General features: G+C 45.2%; 1 protein-coding gene across 1 annotated transcript in view; it reads right to left on the reverse strand.

Annotated features, from left to right (window-relative positions):
* Window positions 1–25,236, reverse strand: part of PLBD2 (phospholipase B domain containing 2) — a 149,995-nt gene that overhangs the window by 112,889 nt on the left and 11,870 nt on the right. Inside the window, exon 2 of the mRNA XM_078667146.1 lies at window positions 3,894–3,987. Within this exon, the coding sequence (XP_078523272.1) occupies window positions 3,894–3,987 (94 nt within the window). The remainder of the gene's footprint in view (window positions 1–3,893; window positions 3,988–25,236) is intronic.

Below are 25,236 nucleotides of genomic sequence, written 5' to 3' on the forward strand. Positions count from 1 at the left end.
CCCCCGCCAGCACTAAAACATAGGGGCATGCTTCTGGCGGCAGTCCTAGAACCTCCATATCAGACTCATAGTGTCCCTTCTCTTGGGGTTAGGTAAGCTACTATTCAGACTGCCTGACTTTGAGTTCTCCCCAGGTAGGTTAATCACTGATACGGACTGGCTAGGGGAGGGCAGGTTTTGGCAGTCCTAGGTATGTTTTGTGCGTTTTTAAAAGTGGGATGATTTTCATGCTCAGCATTAAGCTTGGGTAAAAAGAATTCCTTCACTTTGCTACATGTTACACATGAGTTATCAAGCGAAGAGCCTTTGGACAGAGTTGGGGTAGGGATCCTTGGGTCAGGGCTCGACCCAGCATCAATAATAAGGGCAAACCCACCCCTACGGTAGCAACAGTATGAATAGTCTCTTGTTGCCCACTCATTTTGTTCACTATAGCATCCAAATGGTCTAAAAGTTCTAAAAGTGAGGTGAAGTTCTTGTCTATCAACTCTTTGATTCGTACAAAGGCAGTATCAACAACGGTATAAAAAAATGCATCCCCGGAAACATTGTGTGTAGACGTAAAGGATGCAGCATCAGTCTGTGTACTAATAGAACTAATTTGTGCCACCTCGGGGATATGGACAATAGAATGGAGACTGTATCCATGAGCTCAAGACAGTACGTGATGAGGCTGAAAAATGGGTTGTTTTCTATTAGAACTGGTGGGTTTCCCAGGCTTCCTTTTGCGCTGGCCATTGGAACTGCGGCGGGCGCTAGTGTGTCCATGTTTGACTGCAGTTCAGGCATATCAGCACCATTAGAGCTGCCACTAGAGAGGACTATATTGTTAGCACTAGTTCCCAGGGATGTCGTAATGCTAGATGCAATTGTAGGCATATGACTGGCTGCGGATCGTGTAGCTAAATCTACTCGCGACCCTCCTGTTGTTGGACCATTCGGTAATGCCTCACTTCCCAAGGATAAGCGTTGTTCATTGAGTTCGATTTCACTAGAAACAATGCCAACAACCCTTTCTAACATGCTACTGATGCTAGTGGTAGCAGTGTGAATGTCCCTGTGTGCTTCCCCATGATTAATACTTAAAGACGGTTTCAAAGTGGTGGGACACTCACCTCAGTCACTTAATCACTAAATGTTGATGGCTGAAAGAGGGGTGGCCCAGCCCTGCCTCTTCCTGGCGCTGAAGGGCCAGCCCTTGGCCCAGAAATGCTTGCGCGCGTCCCACGCTGCGGGAGCCCACAGCTGAATGTAAAGCACCTCCAGGCGCAATGGAAATGTGTTGGCAGTAGCAAGCCGCAGAGAAAGCTGGGACTCGTGGTCCTGGTAGAGCTTGCCCCTGATCACGAACCCCACAGCATGAGGGCGGCAGAAGAAAGACGGGCGTCCCCAGCAGTTATTAACCTGGTCTGCTTTCAAATGATAGGAGCGGGTGGGTGTCAGAGTCCCAACAAAAGCTTCAATCTGGCTTTCTGGGAGGCACACAGGCCGTCCCTGAAATCATTTACATTTTAAATTGTGAAGAACTAAAATTACAGGTAAATAGCACATCTTTCTGAGACCCCCACTGATGCTCAAACACTGAACACAAAAGCAAACTTATACACATTACGTTTAGCACAAATACCAAAACAGAAATGCGAGACGGACAACCAGAAGATAAAACATTAGTTAACCAGTTTCTGGAGCGAAGATTGGTCCACTTGGGGACAAATATAGGCAATTAAATTTAAATTACGCTGGAGTAATTCACATACTTGTGAGAATGCCATGTTATGTGAAATTCCCCAATTATGCCATTGCACCATTTTGTGTAATTATGCGCCACTTGAAGTAAAAATACACAACAAACACACAAGAACAGAACACAAACTGCTGTTAATTGCCATGCTTTTGTTCAAATGTAGCCTTGTATAAAAATTGATGCAAGGGTTATTTTGTGCTAAAATATAGCAAAAATAACAGATTTGCATTTCACGTAATTATGAGTAATTTCACATAAGTTTGTGAAAAATTGGTGCAATTATGCGAAAGCAAATTACTTGGATTTCGCACACCCCTGGAAGGAAGGTCTCATAAATGTGTGGACTGATCAGTCAAATGCTTTACTGATTTCACCAATCATTTATTTCTGAGAGGGATTGAAGGAAACACCTCCTGCCACCCTCCTCCAGCTCCCACGCCACTTATATCTTAGGCTTGATTTGGGCCACCATTTGTAGGCCATTTGGTAACAACATTTTATGCAGTACACAATAGAGAGTGATAAGAACTACCTGGATGTTACTAAACATATATGAATGGGACCATAATTGACAACAAATTGTTTAGGCTTTGTAATCTCCTTTATTAAGTGTAAAACTTAAAGGTGTGTTTCACATGGTGTGAAGAAACCTTTCTGCCAACAGAAGGGGTTCAGAAAGAAATATATAGCAACATACTGAGGTTTACTTGGAAAAAAATGCCTTTGGGAGAGAGGTTCTTAATTCAGTCTTACTCGCATGAAATTCTGCTAAGGCTTCTTGGAGACCAAAGTCTGGATCCCACTAACCTTGTGCATAAATAAAGGCAATTGGGAAGACACTTTTCTAGGAAACATGCCACACATTGTCTTTGCTTAGTAGTTCAAATTAAAGATTTACCAGTTTTGACAATGCAATATTCGACTCACTAGTGAGACATCCTCCAAAGAGTGGTACAGGTAAAACGAACGGTCCCTAGCCTTAAACGTTCATCCATTCACCTCATTGCCTGGCAAAGGGTTACCGTAGACCTCTTTCTTACGACTGACTGTTTATCCCTTTTGAAACAAACTATGCTCGGTCATCAAACTTCTTTTGTTGGCATATTGACCACCTCAAATGGACATGCAGATCCCGGGGTCTACTTGACGAAAATCATTAGTTAAGTCACAAAAAATGCACAGTACATTTACAAAGCAGTGCAGAGGGCCACTCCCCATACAAAAAGCACCAGTTGCAGTCTCGGAGGCAGCCCAGGAAACTGTTCTACTTCTATGGGGATGAATTGTCGCTTTAAAGTCCTCCTAGACATTTTCTGGCATATTAAGCTGCAATGAATAACATGACTAGCTGGGAGGTGCTTAACATACAAAGCATGTGGATTTGTTTCTGATGTTCCTGTGGCAAAAAGAGAACTGCACAAGAACATCTGTAGATTAAAAGATGCAGATGGGGCCCATTTAAGGTTGGGGATCAAGTTAAACTGTCCCTCACCCCATCCCCACTTGTAAACACTATCACTGGAAGAAACCAAAAGCACCAAAACCAAAAGCCTTATGTTATGTACAAACTCAACTGTCCCTGGATGGCTAAAGCAGTGCCCTCCTGTATTGTAAGTTTAACCCGGGGACTTTAAAAAACTGGGCTGTTGCTGTCTTTATACGAGGCTGCAGAGTCTGTTAGCCCACTTTCTTAAATTTTTCAGAAACTTAAAGATTTTTGGAGGTTGCTGCCTCTACAATGCCATTACTAGGGTATTTCGCCATCATACACAATTAAGAACACAATAATTTGGAATATTTATAGACAAGTATACGTTTGCCAAACCATAAATACATTATCAAAAAAGTTTCTTCTGTCAAGCATTCTGGGGTCCTAAAATGGTGTGACGTTTTCAGAATTTATTAATTTAGTGAAGATCTCATAATGGAGAACAGTTAAACAAAGAAATATAAAGTGTCTGCTGAGCACTGAGGACAACACTGTTCAGGATTCTGTCATACCTTCAGTACAGTACAGGTGCCCCAACTAGTACTACAAAAGTGGGGGGCGGCCAGCATGAGGAGCTCCATCAAGGAGTGCGGGTAGGGGCCACCTGAACTGCGGTTTATGGAGCTTTAGAAGATAGGAGGCTGACGGGCACAAGCTTACCTTTTTCGTAACTGCTGCTTCTGCCACCCCAGCCGCATAAGCCTGGAGACTGTCATTAAAGCTGCTATTGCTTTCTAGCTGGAGGAAGGACCAGCTGCCAAAACAAGAACAAGAGTCGGATCAGAGGATGTATTGGATGAAGTAAACGCCACATAAAACAAACTATCAGGTAATACTCCTTAGTAAACTTTTTTGTAACACAACTACAAACACCTAATCAAACAACCACCTCCTGTTCCCATTGGATCCCTCAAGTTCTTGAAACAGCACTTACTCATAAAAAGAGCCTACCATGGTGTTCACCAAAATGAAGTAACAAACTGAAATATTTGAAATGCTGCTTACGTTTTAGCTATAATGCATAACATAACAGTACTTCTACAATAATACTATAGAACCTAATCAAGTAGTACATAAAAAAATAAAAGTTGTAGTCCGTTAGTAATGTTACCAAAACAAAAAATACACATATGTAAAACAAGCATTGGCAAAGCAAATAGGACTGGTGTTGGCTGACAACTTGTGGGCTTTGCCAACGGAGGGGATATTTAATGTGAGGTAATTATAGTCAGGACCTTGTTTCTATAGGAAAAGCATTTTTTTCATTTGCCTATATCTTTGGTGCCGTGACACGAATCTTCACGAAATTTTCGAAACTAATAAGCCCCTCACTTCAGCTGCTGTGTTGAAAGTTTTGGGGTGAATAGTCAAGCGGGGCCAAGAAAAAGGGGATGGGGGTGTGGGGAGTCCCAAAACACTTTTTCTCCATGTTAATTTCCATAGGAAACTTTGGGCACGTCTACAGTCCGAACTGCTGAACGGAATTCCACCAAATTTGGCAAATAGGTAGGTAGCTCTTGGTTCAGAAAGCACTCTTTTTCATTAAATGGTGTAAATCCGTTTAGTTGCTCCTGAGAAATTTAAAGATTTCTCAGATATACATCTGTGGCCATGGTGGATCCGTGAACGCTCCCGATCTCGTGCCTGAGATCTGATTGGCTGCCAACACTTAAAATCAGGAAGTGTTGGCAGCCATCATGTGACTTGGTTGAACAGAGTCACAAGAAAAAAGGTTAAAAACAAGATAAGGGGGCAGGGTAGAACCACCCGGAGAACGCCTCCGCCCGACTCATCCTGGACATCCCCCGACGCAGCCACATCTCCGGCCACCTGAGGGACCTGCACTGGCTCCCCATCAACAAGAGGATCACGTTCAGGCTCCTCACCCACGCACACTCCACGACCTGGGCCCCAAGTACCTCAACGACCGCCTGACCTTCTACTCGCCCACCCGCCAGCTGCGATCTACTAGCCTCGTCCTCGCCGCCGTACCACGCATCCGAAGAGCAACCGCCGGAGGAAGATCCTTCTCCTACCTGGCGGCCAAGACATGGAACTCCCTCCCCATCCACCTTCGGCTGACCCAGGACCATCTCGCCTTCAGGAGACAACTCAAGACCTGGCTGTTCGAGCAGTAGCTGACCCCTTCCCCCAAGCGCCTTGAGACCCTTCCGGGTGATAGTGCGCTATACAAGTGTCATGATTGATTTATTGATTGATTGATTGACCCCCCTAGGCCTGTTCAGGGGGTCCCACAGGGCCAAACAAACCATTATTTGTAGAAGAATTTGGAGAGATTCACTGTGGATCCGCAAATGAATTTGTTTTTTTAAACGAAGCACAGGCCCCTGCGATTCGTTTCCTTTAGGCCTCTGGGTGGGCCAGCTCCTGCGGGCTATTGAATTAATAATGCAAGGACCGCCACCTCCCCAGGACTAATTTTGGGAAATGCATGGGGGCAAGGCGTCTTCCCCGATGCAGCCCCAGGGACCGCCACCTCCCCAGGCCTAATTATAGTGTGAAATGTGGGGGGCACAGCGCCACCCCCGGGGACTGCTACCTCCCGGGGGCTCAGTTTACAATAATGCGTGGGGGGGACTCCTGCCCCTGCCAAAGAGCCTTGGGCACCACAACCCCCTCACAGCTATTTCAAAGATGGGAGGGAGCCACCACCCAGACCAGCTCCAGCAATATCCCGGGGTACTGACCCCTGGGACATTGCAGTTTGCTATGGCTTGGCAAGAGCACTGCTCCTGCCAATCCATAGCAAACCTTGCTGCGCTTCATGGAAGCGAGAGCATGAAAAATGCTACAGCTTCCTTAAAGCAAAGCAGAATTGCTTTTGGGGAGAGGGAGATGCATATTTGCAGCTCCCTCTGCCCAAAAGCAATGCCGGCTCCCGCAGGAGGCAGGGAGCCAGCAGGGAATGTGGAGGCCTTGAGGCTCCCCCGCGGTCCCCAACGACCTTGCCAAGCTCCAGGGGATGGCATCCCCAGGGCCGAAAAAAAGGCCAGAGAAGGGGGACGCTGGGTCACCATCCCTTTTTTTAATTGGCTGGGTATTGGGGGATGGGGTCCCCGGGACCGAAATCTGCCCTTTTCAATAAAATATAAACATAGGCCTAGCCCAGGGGGATGTGGTCTCCGGGGTCGAAATCCGCCTTGGAAGGGAGGCCGTGTGCCCTTTTCAATTTAATAAAAGTTTTTAAAATGGGTCAGACCCCTGGGGATAGGGTCCCCATGGCCCAAAAGGGTTAAAGGGATAGGGGGGCGGGGGAGGGAACAGTTCTACTTCCTAAAATGCTAAAGCGGCAACTCGCCAGAGGCCCAGACCCCTTTCTCCACTACACTGCAAACACGCCTCCTGGTGAGCTCTTGGTTGGCGGATGAAGTCCCCTTCGCTCCTGAGGGTCCTTAGGGGCCAACTAGGCCACCTGTTCTCTCCAGTAAGCCCCACACAGTGGGCTTGCTGAGATGGTCGGAGGCGAGGCCCCTTTTCCCACCACTCTGCAATTGTGCCTCTCGGCACACTGCCGGTGGGGCGCTGAGGTCCCCTTGTATCCTGAGGGCCTTAGGACTAAAGTGGACTTCATACCCCAAGCAACAGGGCACCAGGAGGCATGTTTGCAGAGTGTTGGAGAAAGGGCGTGTGGCCTCTGACCACCTCTCAGCAACCCAACTGTGTGGGGCTTACTGGAGGTAACAGGAGGGCTAGTTGGCCCCCAGGGACCCTCAAAATGCAAGGGGACTTAATTCCCCAAATAGTAATGCAACAGGAGGGGCATTTGCACAGTGGTGGAGAAAGGGAGCTTGGCCTCTGACCACACCTCAGCAATCCAGCTGTGTGGGGCTTACTGGAGGTAACAGGAGGGCTAGCTGGCCCCTAAGGACCCCAGCAGCGAAAGGGACTTAATCCCCCAACCAAGAGCGTGCCAGTAGGCGCATTTGCAGAGTGGTGGAGAAAGGGGGCGTGGCCTATCTGAACTCAGCAATCCTGCTGTTTGGGACTTACTGGAGGTAATAGGAGTTGTAGTTGGCCCCCCAAGGACGTCCTTGGGGACCAACTACCCATCCTGTTACCTTCCAGTAAGTCCCACACATTGGGATTGCTAAGAGGTCTTCAGAGGCCACACCCCATTTCTTCACCACTCTGCAAACGCGTCTTCTGGCGCACTACTGGTTGGGGGATTAAATCCACTTTACCTCTGAGGGACCTTGGAGGCCAAGAATCCCTCTTGGTAACTCCTGTAAGTCCTACGCAACGGAATTCCTGAGAGCTGGTCGGAGGCCCAGCCCCCTTTCTCCACCACTCTGCAAACGTGACTGCTAGTTAAAAAAACATAGAAATTCACTAAAAAAAACAAAAGGCTACTGGGACGTTATTGTTAGCAATTAGAATTAAAAAAGCCTTAGAAATTCACAAAAAACGAAAAGGTTACAGCGACGTTATAGTTCGCAAATAGAATATTAAAAAACATTAGAAGTTCACACAAACAAAACCAAAGGCTACAGGGACGTTATAGTTAGCAAATAGAATTTAAAAAAAACCTTAGAAATTCACTTAAAAAACTCAAAGGTTACAGGGACGTTATAGTTAGGGTCAGATTTTACTCATACAAAACCAGAGAAATCCAGCAGTTATAGTTAGCTGAGTTAACTATAACTCGCACCCCCGCAATGCACTGCATATGACCTCACATATTAAATCACTGATGACACGGTCAGTTACATCACTGATGGTATCACTGATGACCTCATCCACAGCATATATGATGCACCCATTCACACCCCTATAGAATCTTTTATAAACCCACTGCCACTCCCACACAACCATTTAAAAACCCATTCACACAGCCATATCAGAACTTACACACCCACTCACTGATTCATTGATCTACACACACATCCACTCGCTCACCCATACTGCCACTCATAGTCCCACTCACTAATACAGCCACTGACATATCCAGTCATACAGGCACTCACACACTGAGTGAGCCGTCCATAGAACTACTCACACACCTAGGCACTCACCCATGCAGTCAATCACACAAACAGCTGCACACCCACTCACTTACTCACTAACACAAATAGTAACAGATACACACTCAGCTATACAGTCACTGACAGAAGCATGCACTCATCCATATAGCCACTCTCACATTCACTCACTCGTGCATAGTCACTCATGTACCCCGTCACTCATGCATACCACGCTTCACATACTCAGTTACTCACCCTTACTTACACATGCACTCAATCACCAACACAGCATGCCATACACTCACTAACCCATACAACTTCTCACACACGCAACAGTACCCCATAAAGCCACTGATTCACCCACTCACTCATCCATACAGGCAGTCACACATCTCCTTACCCACAAACACAGATACCCAGACAACCATAGAGGCAGTCAGAAAACCAATCAATCGCCCATATAGCCATTCACGTACCCAATAACACTCTCATACACCCACTTAGACATCTACTGCCAGACAGATACACACATTCACACAACGAGTCACTCATCCATACATTCACTGAGATAACAGATCACTCACATATACAGTCAGTCACGCACCCACTGAGTCATCCATACAGTCACTCATACACCAACTGATTCAGCAATACACCTTGGAATATATAATTAACACTCAAACCTTTTTTAAACACTCACCGTCACTGGATGATGCCATCACTGATTTCATCAGTGATGTAATAAGTGATGTCACTGACCACGTCATAAGAAATATAATAATATGTCAGGTCATAAGCAGTGCATTGCGGGGCGCGAGTCATAGTTAACTTAGCTAACTAGAACGGCTGAATTTCTCTGGGTTTTGTATGAGCAAAATCTGACCCAAACTATAACGTCCCTGTAACTTTTTTTTGGGGTGAATTTGTAAGCTTTTTTAAATTCTATTTGCTAACTATAATGTCTCTGTAACCTTATATTTGTTTGCATGTAAATAAAACATATCACTTTTAACTAATTTAAGATACACGATTCACAGACATGGGAAGGTTGTATAGGCTGAGGCTGCCTTGCAACTTGTAACATTCAGATCAGCTCAAGCCACCTGGATCATATCTACAAAACTGTAAATATCACTTATAAGCCAACCCTCTTCTTGTCCAATTAGAAAGCCCAGTAAAGAAAAATTCAAGAAGCACATTCTCCTCAAATTCAATTGTGTATGGGGCTTGTATTTCTTGATGGCTCTGGTTCCCACAAATGGTACCAAAGGGTAATGAATACTGTCCTGAAAGACAAGAACTTGCATATATCCAGAATAATAAAAGTCTATTAACCAGTACAAAGAAATGCTGTAGTAAGGATATGGCCCTGCCTGCTACTCTCTCTCCAAGTCATGGGAGCAAGCCATATATCGTGATGCTTTGCTGTCCTGTAAGGAAACTGCAAGTGCCTGACAAAGAAAGAAAAGCACAACTCTCAGATAAATGAAAAACTGTAGGAGTGGATAGACATGACAAGTGAAGTGAGCACCAAAAAGCACGAACCGCCTACTACACAGCACCTTGTATCTATCTGCTCCAAGCCCAGAGAGACTGATGTTCTTTCGGTTCACTCCAGGTCTTAGGGACAGTAGCTATCTTCTATCCAACAAAGAATATATCAATGCCAAAAAGTGCCCCAGAAGAACAAAAAAAAAGGCCTTGCAGTTTGTTATTTGAATGCTTACATTCTGCCCAAAATGGCACAATTATGTTTTAGAATACCCAACAAAAAGTGGACTGGCTTTCCTAGCCACCAAAAACCACACTTTTAGGGTGTGCAAATCAAAAAGGTCCAGTTTCCAGTTCACAGATTTGATGGTAAACTGAGCCATCAGGTTTGAGGGACTAGCCAGAGTTCAATAGCAGACCAGTTAGAGCTTCAACTGGTTTCTGAAGTCATAAAATGAGGACATTACGGATGCTGGAAATGAACTTGCTAGCCTGTTTCTAGTTAAAAGCTGGCTGTGGTCTACATTTCAAAGTGCGCACCCACCTACAGGACATGAGACACACACAAAATCCAGTTGTTCATATAAGCAATCGGGACTCGGGGCTTGGGTCCGGTCACACTTTAAACCAAAACATCTCCAAAACCACATAGTGGTTCACTCTTGGCTAACAGGAAACAGCTGTAAGACAATGAGTGAAAAGCAAACATCATGTGGCCTTTGCTGGCAGTTATATGGACTGCTACAAAGCTAAGTAATGGGCATGGGTGGGACAAGGTGATGCAGGCACATTACAACTGCAATCCTCTGCAAAGCAGAGGACTTCAGATTGGCTGTGGCCAACAGGGCAATGTATACCTCACAGTTACTGGGAAGCTTGCTGCCTCAAGACTACCGCCTTTCAGGTCTGAATAAAATCAGCCTTGCTCTCCTGGTCAGGGTTCACTCTTCTTCATGAATTGATCAACAGAGCTTCCTCTTCTTCTCAGTCAGGTCAGATAACAGCGTTTCCACCAGAGTCTTAAGCTTGTTCCCAGGTTGGAGTTTGGGTGGCGGGAGTGAGGGAAAGAAACTTTGAGTCAGGTTTCCTTGTCAGGCATTTTTCAGCAGAGGTACAGTATTTATTTTGCAAAGGTCCAGACAAATACAACCTACTGTATCTAACACCAACAACAAGCTTGGGCCAATGACATTTCAGAGGCAAATCTGTCATGCAATTGACTCGTACTCATTTATGTTAACTTTCACATGAGATACTCGCATGTAATTGGCTATATCTCACACCAGCTAGACTGTCAAAGAAAATGATAACTTGATACATTATGCTCCAAGACTGCCTGTCTTCAGAAGGATTATGATGGTTGCCTGTTGTGCTGCCAAATTGTGCAATGCTACGTGACACCTTCAGTCAGTCTTCGATTTAATGCAGCAGCTCCCCGTCTTCTTGGACTTTTTGTTTGCCTATTTCTGTAACACAGGTGGATTTTGCTATCTTTGCAGGTGAAATGTTGCAGGTTATTGGGCCAGCGCCAGCTGTGGATATTCCTTTTGACAAGGGACTACTTATTGGATAGTTATAGTGAATGCCGTCCAGCACTGCCAAGCTTTATAAGCAGAGACAAATGAAATAAACTGCACATTATTACTAGCAAGCGCAGGTGAGACGTATTGGAAAGTAAATGCATGGATTACAAAAAGTATTCACTCATTACAACGGTGAGAAGTAGATTCCCGAGCTTTCATTCACAGACTGCTTAATTGCCTTATTAGCGCATGCAAAATTTACACATAGAAACTAGGTCACCTTTCCACTGTCTCTCAAAGGTTCAAGGCCTGCAGAATTTCTAGAAGATTCACTTGCACGCAAAGTAATTTACTGGACAATTGGGTTGAGTAAAGAGATCAATCGCTTCAAATTTCAATTAACTCTACCTACTAATACTAAAAAACTGTTTTCGAGGTTGACTGACAAGCAACTACAAATAGTCCAGAAAGGCACTTTGTTGCCTAAAGTACATTTTCAAATAATCTAGAGATTAAACTATTTGCCGTTTTCTTCAGTCGAATTCAGTGACTAATTGTGAAAAGGCGAATTGTTACTGGTGGATATATTCTGTTAAAGACAGAGGGCCTCATTTACATATTGGCAGATGGGTTACTCCATCACAACGATAATAGATATCCTCTCCACTGAAATATAAATTCAATTCTATCCTAGGGAATTAATATTTATCCGCCAAGATCTAACTCAGGCCCAGATTTTTTGCAGCCCAACTGGGGTTAGTGTTAATGCACAAATAATCAGAGACTGGGAAAAATTTGAAAAATACTTGCCCAACACATTCTAGAGTGGTTAAAAAAATACTCTTCAGGTAAACTTGACTGTACTTCAGATGCCAGCCAGGTGGAACCCATAAATAGAAATATTTAATTGCGGCTTGCTGAGGTAAGCACTCGAAAACTCATACTGGTCGAATGACTTGAGAATTATCTAAGCTCATGATTTCACTAGTGCCAAGTTTACAAAATGCATTCATGGAGAACTACACAGGCTGAGCATTCCTGCCGAGGTACAACCTTTGTGTGTAGAGATAGGGAGGGCTTTCTCAGTGTGACAATATATGTTTGACACCACCCCTTAATTCCCTTTTTCAGATAAAATCTCATCCAGTCCCTGTCCTGAGGAGAACCTACACTATTCACGGTTCGAAACGCGTTGACCCCCAGCCTGTGACAAGAAAGAAGGGTGCAGCTAGGGACTAACTAATACCACATGTGTGGGCCCTTGCTGTCAATCTTAAAAATATTCCATCACAGGTGTTGTGAGACAGGCAGGCAAGCTTATTCCACCTTCAGATCCGCCTGTCCACTGGTATTCTAGTCAAAGGACTGTTTTTTTCCCTTGTAAATATTGTTCTCTGTGTAAAGGTTGTTTATGTCACAATCAGTTTGTAATGTAATTTGTTTGAAGTTTTTGTGTTGGTGTTGTGAAATCTTGAGTATTTACTTTAAATGTTTGTATATTGGTATATATTGTACACATAACTGTATGTTTTTGAACTGACTGTTTTGACAGAAATTTCCTTTGATGTCATGTGTTTGATGAACTAATGAAAATCGATTATAAATGAAAATAAATTCGTTTGTAATATATAACTGTTGGCCACGCAGTACATATTGTCTGGGAGCGTCCTGATCTCCCTTGAAATAATCCTGATCAGCCATTTTGTTCTGTTTATCAATTGTTGAGATCCAGGCTGGTCAGCTGTAGGATCCAATACCTTCATTTGTATACAGTGAGGTACAAGTAGTCAGTTATGACAAAGATTTAAGTTGAAAGGCAAGCACATTGGGCGCAGAAAAGAACACTGACAAAAGAACCTTCTATGCCCTTTGAAATGCTCGCCCTGCGTCTAGAAATGAATGTGAATGCATTTCCCTATAAAGATGGAGAGCAGCTTTACTCTACTATACAGCAGGTGTTACATTTTTATCTTCAATGCCTCCATGACGTGTTTTGAATACCTTCACAGCCTACCTGAATCAGAAATATTGTTTAAGGTCGGAAGATATATAGCAGGATTGAAGCACTTCATCAAATTCGAAAACTTACTTCCAAAGACATCAGAGTCAACTCAGACCTTTGATGATTTACAAGATATGATGCAGAAGTCTTGCAACAAACACGTAACATTTCTGTGTGCCACGGTGTTCTGCCTTATAATACAACAAACTGCTTCAAACTAAAGACTTACACCTGCTTCATGCTGCTGCTTTTAAGATGAGACACACTTTGGTTATAAAAAGGAGTTTACTGGCAAGACGTTCACAGCATCTAATCCTGTCTCCCATCCTCAGAATCTAGAACTCTACTTGCTAACATGAGAATAGAACATAATATATCGCACTTTCCCCAAAATATACTAAAAGAACATTAAGAGAGAGGATACAAGTGGCGAAACCCCAAGTGAAGGATATGGCAGAGAAGGACAATACAAAAAAATTAATTTAAATAGCAGAACGGTAAGGATAAAAGGAAATGGTGCTACACAAAAAAGGAGCACGGTTGAAGTACCAAAGAGACAACTGAAAGTTGAAAACTACTACTGACAGACAGAACAAGACGTGGCTCAGTTAACTGTATAGATAATCTTAACTTCCTGGGACTTCTCTTTACCTTTGTCCTGGCTCTCACTCTCACGTTCAAATCCTCAGTCCAGAACTTGACTTGAAGGTCACTGCATGTCATGACACACTTCACATTCCACCCTTTACCATCTTTTAATTACCTCGCACCTCAACCACCTCCCTGGGATCAGACGATTTAGACCAACCATTCCTTTTAGCAGCTTCCACATTCTTACAAATTTCCCTTATTTAAAATATGAGACACTTTCTTCAACTTGTCATTGTGCCTACACACCACGATCTTGATTGCACTTAACTTTATCAGTAACCCCCTCTCTGCCAAGAACTTTACCATCTACTCTCACCATCCAAGCTGGCGCGACAGTAGTGCACAGCACACTACTTTTCAACATGAATAGTGGGTTCTCTCCATTGACCAACATGGTGTGGTCCTGTAGTACCACATTTTCTTCACTTTTGCATGTAATCCATCCCACTACAAACAACAAGTTGGACACATTCATACAGCACCCTGCGTCAACGCTCTACCAGACAGTTCTCCAAGGAATGATACAATGAAGAGCTGTGATGATTAACTCCTTCGAGTTGTAAAAATTACTAACTTATCCAAGACAAACAGCATCCCATTGTCAGTTCTCACCACATATGAATAACCTTTCCTCTTAAAACCTCTTTACATAGACACACCAGAAAAGAAGTCTCAATCTTCGGCAAAAAAACACTTCTGGCTGTATGGAGAAGTAAGTAGCACTTAATAGTATTGCCCTCCAAACACAACATCCAAAAGGATCACAGAAATCAACACCTATCCATCTTCTACTAAGCCCTCTTGCGTAACTCCACCAGCTCGACTGCAGTCTACATCGCCATGTGCAATTTTCGCTACACATTCAGAAAACGCAACTATAGACAAACCTTTCCTTATCCCAGACCATGCTGAGCCACCAAAAATTGTCAGAGCTCTTTTTCGTGGCGGACAGTTAGATAGTCCTTTTACATTGTCAACTACCGCATTTCTGCCTGTTAGCGCATCAGCAGGGCAGGTCACAGGTAAGACACACCTCCTATAAAGCTGGTCAGAGACACACTTGAATGGTTACACTGTACATATAGGGCACAGCTCAGAGCTCCTAGACTCAGCAATAGGTACGCTGTACCGCAAAGGCCCCCGACAAAGGTCGCACAATGAGTGCTTGGCCTTATACGATCAGGGAGAGCATGAATAGTGTGCTCCGGTGCAGGTAGGCGCAGCGCTCACAGAACAAGGTGGCACAAGCACACAGCACGGTTGGGTCCTTAAGGGTAAGAGGAACAAGCTGGGCCTTAACACTCAATAGCAGATCAAAATAATCCTAATAAAATCAAATCCATGCAACATGCGATAAGGACTGAAACAGACCAGCTGCAAGAATGATCCCAACAAGAGTACCTGCCCATCACCCAAGGAAAAATTAGGACGTTCACCAATATGGTTAAATATTAAGGAGTTGGAGTTCACTTATTGTCACATTTAATATGAGGCACACTTTGGTTATAATAAAAAGGAAATACTAGAGAGACGTCCACAGCATTCAACCTCTGGCAGGCACAGCCTCTGTCTACCCTTCCCACATACATGATAAACTTAAAATGTCTAGGCTAATATGAGAACTGAACAGTAGCAGCTGCTTTGGTGAAGAACATAGGTTTTCTAAAGAAATGGCCGGCTATTAAAAGGTTTACAAAAAGCAGTGAGAGAAACAACAGTTCTGGCATCAAAAAAGAAAATAGAACCAGTATGGTTTTGTGCAGTGTCTACATGTTCCAGCTAAAAACATTACTCAGCCATGAGAGAGCAAGGAACCTATTTGTGAATAGGAAAACCAATTACCCACAGGTTTCTTGAATAGGTTTGAACAGCGCAACAAACATTTTCTAAATGACATCAACATCAAAGAATAACTCTTGAGACTTTGTCTAGGTGTGTCAGTGGCTTTTGGTGAAAGAAGCAGTTGAAACCTAAAACTATACAGAACTACCTTTGCTCAACATTCCTCGAGTGGGCTAGTACGGATTGCAATGCTCTCCTCGAGGAGCTTGTCAGTGCCAATTTTCAAATGCTTTGAAGAGCTTTGCGAATTTAAAATTAAAAATGGTAAATTGATGTAATCATTTGAGATTCAATTGATTGCACAGTGTAAATGAAGTTAAAAAAAGCAACTACAAAAAAATCACATCTATAGCTTATGATTACTGATCAGTTATCCAAACGCATGTACCTAGCTCATGGTGATGGGTTATTCCAAGCCTCTTGTTTTGTTAATAGTCATTCATCCCAAATCTACTTATATGAGTGTGGGTTGTATCTAATCATGGTGTACTTGTTGCTTGTTATTTATTGTAAATGCAGATACTTCATCCATGATGATAGCTGGTCAAAGGTTATTTTCTTCAGATCACTGTTACCCAGAAATGGAAGGGTGGTGGTGCCTCGAACAGGTCTTAAATGGTAAAAGGATATCATGGCTGCAAAATGGGTGTGCAGCACTAAGCCCAAGTCTGCAAATAATGCATGCACATTAACGAGATGGTTGGGTGCTGGTTGCCACATTTCTCCCACAACCACCCCATTCGCTTGAATTTTCAGATTCAGCTCTGTACCAGCAGCATACAAGTAAATTCAATTGTTCAACTGATGAGGACAAAAAGGACCATAAGATAGAGGATTGATGAGAGAGTCAATGGCTTATTTCTAACACACAAGACTGCAAACACAACTGCTGGTGGAATTAAAACTACTTTTGTTGTATCATTGTTGGGGAGATTGATATGTAATTGTCGTCAATTCGCCCCAGGTGTTACAAATTATATGTCCAGATAGCTGCAAACGGCAACACATGGTCGAAACAAATCAGCTGCACTACAAAATAATAAATATAATAAAAAGGTTTTTTTTTTTGCTTTGAAAGAAACAACTTGTAAAACTGAATCTTCAATGCAAATTAAAAAATATATAACTGGACAATCACATTCATACAGGGACTGGGATGGTTTTCCATGCACTGTCCCTTTAGTGTTTCGGGTGCCATGTCCAAATCGATGGGCCCTTTGGCTAGAAGGGGCACTCTCAGTTACCGGAAATTACCACCTACTACCTTCTTAGACCTATGTGAGCACCCCCTTCCTGCTCCCACAAAAACTATCATCACCGTCCCCTGAAACAATGAAACACTTCTTTGAAGTCAAACTCACCACCCAATCAAATATAATGCCCTGCATCTCAAGGTCCCCCCGGAAAACTAGTCTCCCAACTTTCTCTGCTATCACAGTGTGTTCCAAATTGTACCCATATGCCACAAAGGGTCTGGAGAATGCTTGATTACTAACAGGATAGTGCAGTGTAGGAAAGGAAACCCCTGCCACCAGAGTAGTGGTGTTCTGTGCAAAAGAGGAAGTGGGTTGTGGCTGTAGCAGTACTGTATTTGGTGCAAATGTTGGGGATGTATCTTACATGGGCATGTGTAACACAGTTATGGTTTCACCACGATGCCAATAGAGACATGGCATATAAAGCAAGCATTGGCAAAGCCAATGGGTCTCATTTTTATTAAATACGCATTAGAAAAGCCAAACGGTCTGGCTTGTTCTCGAGCATGCTTCTTCATTGACTAGTGAGTCAATATGGTTTTTTGCATGAGTATGAATGCAAGAATGAGTTTAAGGCTGGGTCAATGGATGTATGAATGCTTGGATAAGTGATACAGTCGAAGGATCAAGAGAGCACTGGAAAGACAATAGGTTTGGTTGATTTTACATCTAGGTGATCTTTGAAGTAGTGGTGCCCGTAGTCTGCTGTGTTTGGATGGACAAAGAAATAACATTCATACACACCTAAAACACCTAAAGACACACTGAAACACACATGAATTCAGACAACACGCACGTGGGAATAGACAGACAAGTAAGTGATTATTGGATGGGTGCATGAACAGGTTGAAGATGTGCACGTCTGTGTACAAGGATGGGGAGATGTGTTGCTGCGGATGAATCAGCAGTGGTTTGGTAGGTAGATTGATGCATAGGTGTGGGAAGATTGCATACCCATACTTTGCCATATTTGTATATAGTGTATGTATCTATTAACACAGCACATGTGATCACAGGAGATCTGGCACACATACTGCTTTTCCAAACAGACCATGAGTCTTAAACAACCATGTGCAGCAAGGGTCATATGCGATATTCATCAACCAGGCCCAGGAGATGAAGGCCATAAGAAGAGCACAGGGTGGTGTGTACCAGAGATCATAGGATGTTGAGCTTTAGGGAACCACAGTGCAATAATCATTGTGGGGCAGTAGGTGATATCCATTAGGGGAGACGTGGGTGATATATGGGGGGGGGAGGATTGTAACTTAATGGATCACTAGATGATGTAAAGTTGGATGTGTAAACCCGCGCTTTTGGCAATTGGCAAGTAAGTACATGGATGGAGAAGACAGGCGAAAAACAATATCTATTTGTAAGGTAGATAAACAGGTGTGTTTTTGTTTTGCTGCTTTAAAGTATTATCTCTGTTCTCCGGTGTGCTTCGTTGAGAACAAAAACAGAATTCCATTAGCAATTTCAACATGTAATAAGACCAGGGTGAAAAGCATCCTATCATCTCATATTAAATATAGTCAACAAAGCACAGGAGAACTAACAATATTTTGTTAGCTATATTTAATGCGCTCCAAAATGGGTTTGTTTACTTTTCATTGCAAAATAATGGGCATGAAAGACACAAACAAGGTAACGTGGCAGAAGTGCTGAACACGAATAACGACAGTCAAGTGTACACAAAAACACGCACATGATGAAAATACTGCATAGTAGGTTGTATTAATGCTTGTGCTACTAATGTGTGTTTCCTTATGTATGTACCTCTCTAACTCTCACAAGGCAGAATTTTTCAAGCACCCGTCTTTACTGCTGACAGTGCTCATTTCTTTGAGCACATCTCTCACTGCTGCTCACAGTGCCTATTTCTTTGAACACTTCTCTCTCCACTTGCCATAGTGACCATTTATTTGAACAACGCTCTCTCCAATGCACACGGTGCCTATTTCTTTGAACACATCTCTCTGCTGCTGGGAGTTATTGTTTACTTTAACATCTCTCTCTGCTACGAACAGTGTCCATTTGACACCTCTCCCTGCTGCTGATGGTGCCCACTTTTTAGGTCGAGTCTGGGCAGCGCATGCGCTGCTCTGTGGCATGCTGTATTGGAGTACGGAATAGAAGCCCCACCCACTCTCCGCCCAATTATGTTATTGGCTTGTGTCATTGTCCTTCGTAAATGCTGGGTTCTGATGCATTAATAGGCTTGTTAGTCCCTCCTTAGTACTGCCTTGTCTTCATTTGTAACCTCCCATGAGGACTGGCCCTTTTACTGCGGTTGTTACACTGTACTTTTTTATTAGTCTGTAAGCACTATTTTCTTTAATGAGTTTCTGCTACTGCAGGCACACATGCTTTCCTGCATCATTCAGTGCCGCATGCGTGCTTTCACTTTTCGAGTAGTCAGGGACAATGGCGACGCTTCTTTGAATAGGTCTTGCATTTACAAGAGTTTGAGCTATTGGCATTGTAAATGACAATGCCTTTTACTTATGGGTTAATTAGCAAAACAGATAAATAAAAGGCACTGTCATTTACAAGCCAAAAGATTAAACTCGCAATGCAAGACCTATTGAATTGCAAATGCTTGTTTAACACAACTCTCAGCTGATCACAGTGCCCATTTACTTCAATCAATCAGTCATTTGTTAAGCGCACTACATACCCGTGAGGGTCTCAAGGCGCTGGGGGGGGGGGCGCTACTGATCGAACGGCCAGGTCTTTAGTTTCCTCCTGAAGGTCAGCAGGTCTTGGGTCTGTCCTAGGCTCAGTGGGAGGGTGTTCCATGTCTTGGCGGCGAGGTGGGAGAAGGATTTCCCACCGGTGGTTGTTCTTCGGATGTGCAGGACGGTGGCAAGTGAGAGGTCGGCGTAGCATAGCGGGCGGTTGGGGGTGTAGAAGGAGAGCCGTCTATTGAGGTAGGCTGGGCCGATCTTGTGGAGTGCCTTGTGTGCGTGGATGAGTAGCTTGAAGGATATCTTCTTGTTGACGGGGAGCCAGGGCAGGTTTCTCAGGTGGGGGGGTGACGTGTCGTGGTACATCGAGGATCAGTCGTGCCGAGGCGTTTTGGATGCGTTGTAGTGGATTGATGAGCTTGGTCGGGGCTCCCGCGTAGAGGGCGTTTCCGTAGTTGAGTCTGCTGCTGACGAGGGCCTGGGTGACTGTCTTTCTTGTATCCGTCAGGATCCATCTGTAGATCTTGCGGAGCATGCAGAGGGTGTTGAAGCAGGAGGAGGAAACAACGTTGACTTGCTTGGTCATTGAGTAGAGGATGATTCCCAGGTTGCGTGCTTGGTCGGTGGGGGTCGGGGCTGCTCCCAGTGCTGTTGGCCACCAGGAGTTGTCCCAGGCTGACGGGTTGGAGCCGAGGATGAGGACCTCCATCTTGTCCGAGTTCAGCTTCAGACGGTTGATCTTCATCCAGTCGGCGACGGCCTTCATTCCTTCATGGAGGTTGGCTTTGGCGGTGATGGGGTCCTTGGTGAGGGAGAGGATCAGTTTAGTGTCGTCGGCATAGGAGATTATGTTGAGGTCGTGCTGTCGGGCGACGTGTGCAAGCGGGGCCATGTAAATGTTGAACAGTGTCGGGCTGAGTGAGGATACTTGGGGTACGCCGCAGATGATCTCGGAGGCTTCGGAACGGAACGAGGGGAGGCGGACGCTCTGGGTTCTGCCGGAGAGGAAGGAGGTGGTCCATTCCAGAGCCTTGTCTCGGATCCGTGTGGTGTGGAGGCGTGCGCGTAGTGTGCGGTGGCAGACAGTGTCAAAGGCGGCGGAGAGGTCCAGGAGGATGAGTGCTGCAATCTCCCCGTTGTCTAGCAGGGTCCTGATGTTGTCGGTGGCGGCGATGAGGGTGGTCTTGGTGCTGTGGTTGCTGCAGAACCCTGACTGGGAAGGGTCCAGGATTCTGTTCTCTTCGAGGTATCGGGTTAGCTGTCTGTTAACGATTTTCTCAATTACCTTGGCCGGGAAGAGGAGTAGAGAGATGGGTCAGAAGTTCTTGAGGTCTCTTGGGTCTGCCTTGGGTTTTTTGAGTAGGGCGTTGATCTCTGCGTGTTTCCAGCTCTCTGGGAAGTTTGCGGTCTCAAGGGAGAGATTGATGACGTTGCGTAGGTGGGGTGCGATGGAGCTGCTTGCTTTGTTGAAGACGTGGTGCGGGAATGGGTCTGACAGAGAGCCGGAGTGGATTGTGCTCATGGTCTTGATGGTGTAATCGACGCTCACGCTGGTCCAGGCTAGTAAGGGCACGTGGTCGATGGTGTGCGGAGGGTCTGTTGTGTTGCTGTCTGTTGGGGCTGTCTGGGTGTTGAAGCTTGGTGGATGTCTACTACCTTGCGGTGAAAGAAGGTGGCGAGGGAGTTGCACAGGGCTTGCGACGGCGGGATGTCGTTGGTGTTGGAGCTGGGGTTAGAGAGTTCCTTCATGATGTTGAAGAGCTCCTTGCTGTCGGGTGCGTGGTTATCGAGGCGGTCTTTGAAGGAGGTCTTCTTGGCAGCCCTGATGAGGTGGTGGTGGTTGAGGACGGCGTCCTTGTGTGCTGCATGGCTGTCTGGAGTTTGTTCACTGTGCCATTTCTTCTCTAGTTTCTGGCAGGCTTGCTTGGAATCTAGGAGTTCTGCTGTGAACCAGCTGACGCTCTTGCTGGCGTCTCTGTGAGGGGGTTTCTTCAGCGGGGCAAGGGTGTTGGCGCAGTCCTCGATCCAGCATCTGAATTTGTGGGCAGCGACGTCAGTGTTGGAGGGTTCAGTGGGTGGGCTGAGAGCGAGGTTTGCATGTAGTTGGTCTTCGGTGATTTGCTCCAGCAGCGTCGGGGGATCTGTTGGGTGCGGTGGTGGGTTTCTGGAAGCTGAAGTGGATGCAGCGGTGGTCGGTCCAGAGGAGTTCGGTGGTGTGGCTGATGGAGACGTGCGGGCTTGAGGAGAAGACAGGGTCGAGCGTGTGGCCAGCGGAGTGGCACATTTACTTGACACATTTCTCCCTGCTGCTCACAGTGCCCATTTCTTTGTTCATATATCTCTCCCTGTTGCTTAAAGTGCCCATTTCTCTGAACATATCTCTCCGTGCTGGTCACGTTAGCTTCTTTAAACTAGTCTCGTTGCTGCTTACAGTGCCCATTTCTATAAACATATTTCCACTGCTCAATGTGCCTATTTCTTTGCACACATCTCTCCCAGCTGCGCACAGTGCCCGTTGCTTTTCAATGAGACAACAGCTTAAAGGTAAAGAATCGGTTGTATTATTAACGCATTCTCTGCCATGAAAGGGAAATCACCATCCAAAACCCGAGCCTAGAGCTACGGACATTGCAAGCCCCTTAGATTCACACCAAAATATTAAGAATTCACCAGTCAATAGCTTGCAGCCAGCAGCAGACTAGCATGAAATCTGTCCCACCGGCCTTTTCACATAAAAATGCGCAGCACCATATCAAACCTTTAACATGCCAGGCAAAGGCAACAAGCATTGGCAAAGCCAATAGGTCTCACTTTTGGGACCTTATAAGTGTTTAGCCGTGCAACAGTTGATGTTGTTGCACCAAGGATATTGTGCTGGATAACTAAACACTTATAAGGTCCCAAAGGCGAGACCTACTGGCTATGCCAATGCTTGTTATTTTCTGTTTCCTAAAGCTGAATATAAAATAAGTGAACTACATGAGAGCAATATGCAAGTTTACCTACTCCTCGTTTTGGGATGAACATTGGTTTATACTGTGGTCTCAAGAACAGATTCATTGTTGGTCGTGGCACAACATGTCGGGGAAGTGCGGTTGTGGCAGTGAGCAGCTGCCTGTACCGGCAGCTGAGACAAACAAGCAATGGAGAGAGGCATGCAAGGATTAATGAGCCTTGACAGAAACCTGCATGGCGGCTGCGCAAACATTCATTGGAGAGAGGCACGCAAGGCTTAATGGAGCCTTGACAGAAACCCGCATGGCTGCTGCGTGTGTTTGCACGTGCGCTTAGCCAGCAAAAGCCTCTGGTAGCACTTTGAAAACCCCACCAACAAAATGTCTTGCAGCGCATGCGCTGGCTCAGGCGAGACCTAAAAACTGAATCAGTAATTAAACCGAGCATGAGCGCTCCCTCCACAGCTGTAAAATACACTATAAACTCAAACGCTCTCCTTTATAAAAGGGAAAACAGCCCTCTTTAGGCGAACGGATCTGCAGACTTGACTCTGGCGTTCCTAAAGCAGACACACATTGTCTTCGATCTATGGAGTCCACATAAAACAGGCATCGTCAACTCCCAGAACAACTAACAAGCCATTGTCAACTCCCATAACAACTAACAAAAGTCACGAACAATGGTTAAATAGTAAATGATATATCAGTTCTGGTGATGCAGAAAAGAATGTGCAGAATAAAATAGATTATGCCATGGAAACACCTGAAGTGATCTCCCAAAAATATACAGACTGTATAATGAAAGATAAGTCACAATTGAATACTGTCAGTGTGTCACAGCTTGTGTCATGTACACAAGGGGGGGAGGGAGGAGCACCATGGAGGGAGCAGTGTGTCTGGTTGACCTGGCAGCCTCCGAGAAAACAAGCAGTCGAAGTGAATGCAGTGGGAGATGTGATCCGTGCTCTCTGTGGGAATCCTGAGCGCCTTGAAGCCTGCACACCGCCGACCCTCTCCTGTGGCAATACCAAGCGCCACGATGCCTGCACACCGCCAGTCCGCTCCTGTGGCAATCCAGAGCGCCATGATGCCTGTACACCACCGGTCCACTTCTGTGGCAATTCCGAGCTCCATGATGCCTGCACACAGCCGGTCCGCTCCTATGGCAATTCCGAGCGCCATGATGCCTGCACACCGCCGGTCCGATTCTGTGGCAATCCTGAGTGCCGTGATGCCTGCACACCGGCAACCCGCTCTGGTGGCAATCCTGAGGGCCGTGACACCTGGTGTTTTCCTGATGGAGTAAGGAAGCGAATTCTAGAGAGATGGGGGCTTGCTGCGGAAAGAACGGCCCCTCTGCTGTTACTCTCCTAACTCAAGCAACAATGGCCAGTTTGAGGTTGGCTAAACACAAGGGACAAGAGGGTCAGTAAGGTACATAGGAGGATATGAGGATTAGCAAGATGGAGACCCCTGGGAGTGCAAGATCTTGTGAGCGATACACAGGGTCTTAAAGAGAATACGCATGGCCATGGGGAGCCAATGTAGTTTACAAAGAATTTTGGAAGAGAGTATAGCTGTCTGACTGTAGCATTTTGGGCCAGCTGGAGTGTTCTAGTGACTGACTTGTTGGTTCCCAGAAACAAGATGTTGAAATAATATAGCAAGGACAGAATTAACACTTGAATGATGCTTTGTCGGGTGCTAGGGTCAAAAAGACCAAGAATGGGTTTGAGACATCTCAAGGGACCGAAACAGGTGTCCACTACCGATATGGCTTGAGCCTCAAAGGTCAAGGTGCTGTCCGTTGAAATTCCTACGTTTTTGATGGAGGTCTTGGGTATGGAGGGGGGCCTCCAAGGGAGTCGGGCCACCAGTGGCCACCCCAAGAGTGGGTAGCTTTTCATAGTAAACATATTTCCATTTTGTCCGCCTTCAGGCAAAGGCAATGGACGTTCATCCCCTCTGCAACAGCTACCAATCCCTTTTCGAAGATGGGCACATCTAGCATAAGATTTTCAGTGAAGGAGAGTACGAGCTGGGTTTCATAAGCATCTGATATCAGTGCCAGCCACAAAGATTTGACAACCTGTGCCAATGGCTAAATGTAAATTTTGAACAAGGTGGGGCTCAAAGAAGAGCCCTGGGGAACACTGTGGTGTAGAGTGTGGGGTTGGGAGCTGTGGGGGGGTGTGGGGGGAGACCTGGAAGGAGCGCTCTGATAGAAAAGAGACGAACCAGGACAGCACTGCCCCACCAATGCCAATGTCCTGTAATCGTTTGAGTAGGATTTTACATGGGACTGTGTCAAATGCAGTGCTAAGATTGAGCAGAATCAGGGCTGAAGATCTGACTTCATCCAGGGCACTACGGATTGTTCTGTAACAACAATAAGTGAGGAATCCGTGCTGTGCGCTGGCCTAAAGCCATTCGGAGAGGTGACCAAGATATTGCTATCTTCAAAAACTTAGTTAGAATGACATTACAGTGCCTCTTTGTTACCTTTGCAAAACACGCATTTGCAATGCAATAGGTCTCGCATTAGGTAAGTTTGAGCCATTGGTATTGTGAATTACATTTTTTTTATTTATGTGTTGGTTGTGAAAATAGCT

Source organism: Lissotriton helveticus, chromosome 11 (genome assembly GCF_964261635.1).
Source record: "Lissotriton helveticus chromosome 11, aLisHel1.1, whole genome shotgun sequence".
Taxonomy (NCBI): domain Eukaryota; kingdom Metazoa; phylum Chordata; class Amphibia; order Caudata; family Salamandridae; genus Lissotriton; species Lissotriton helveticus.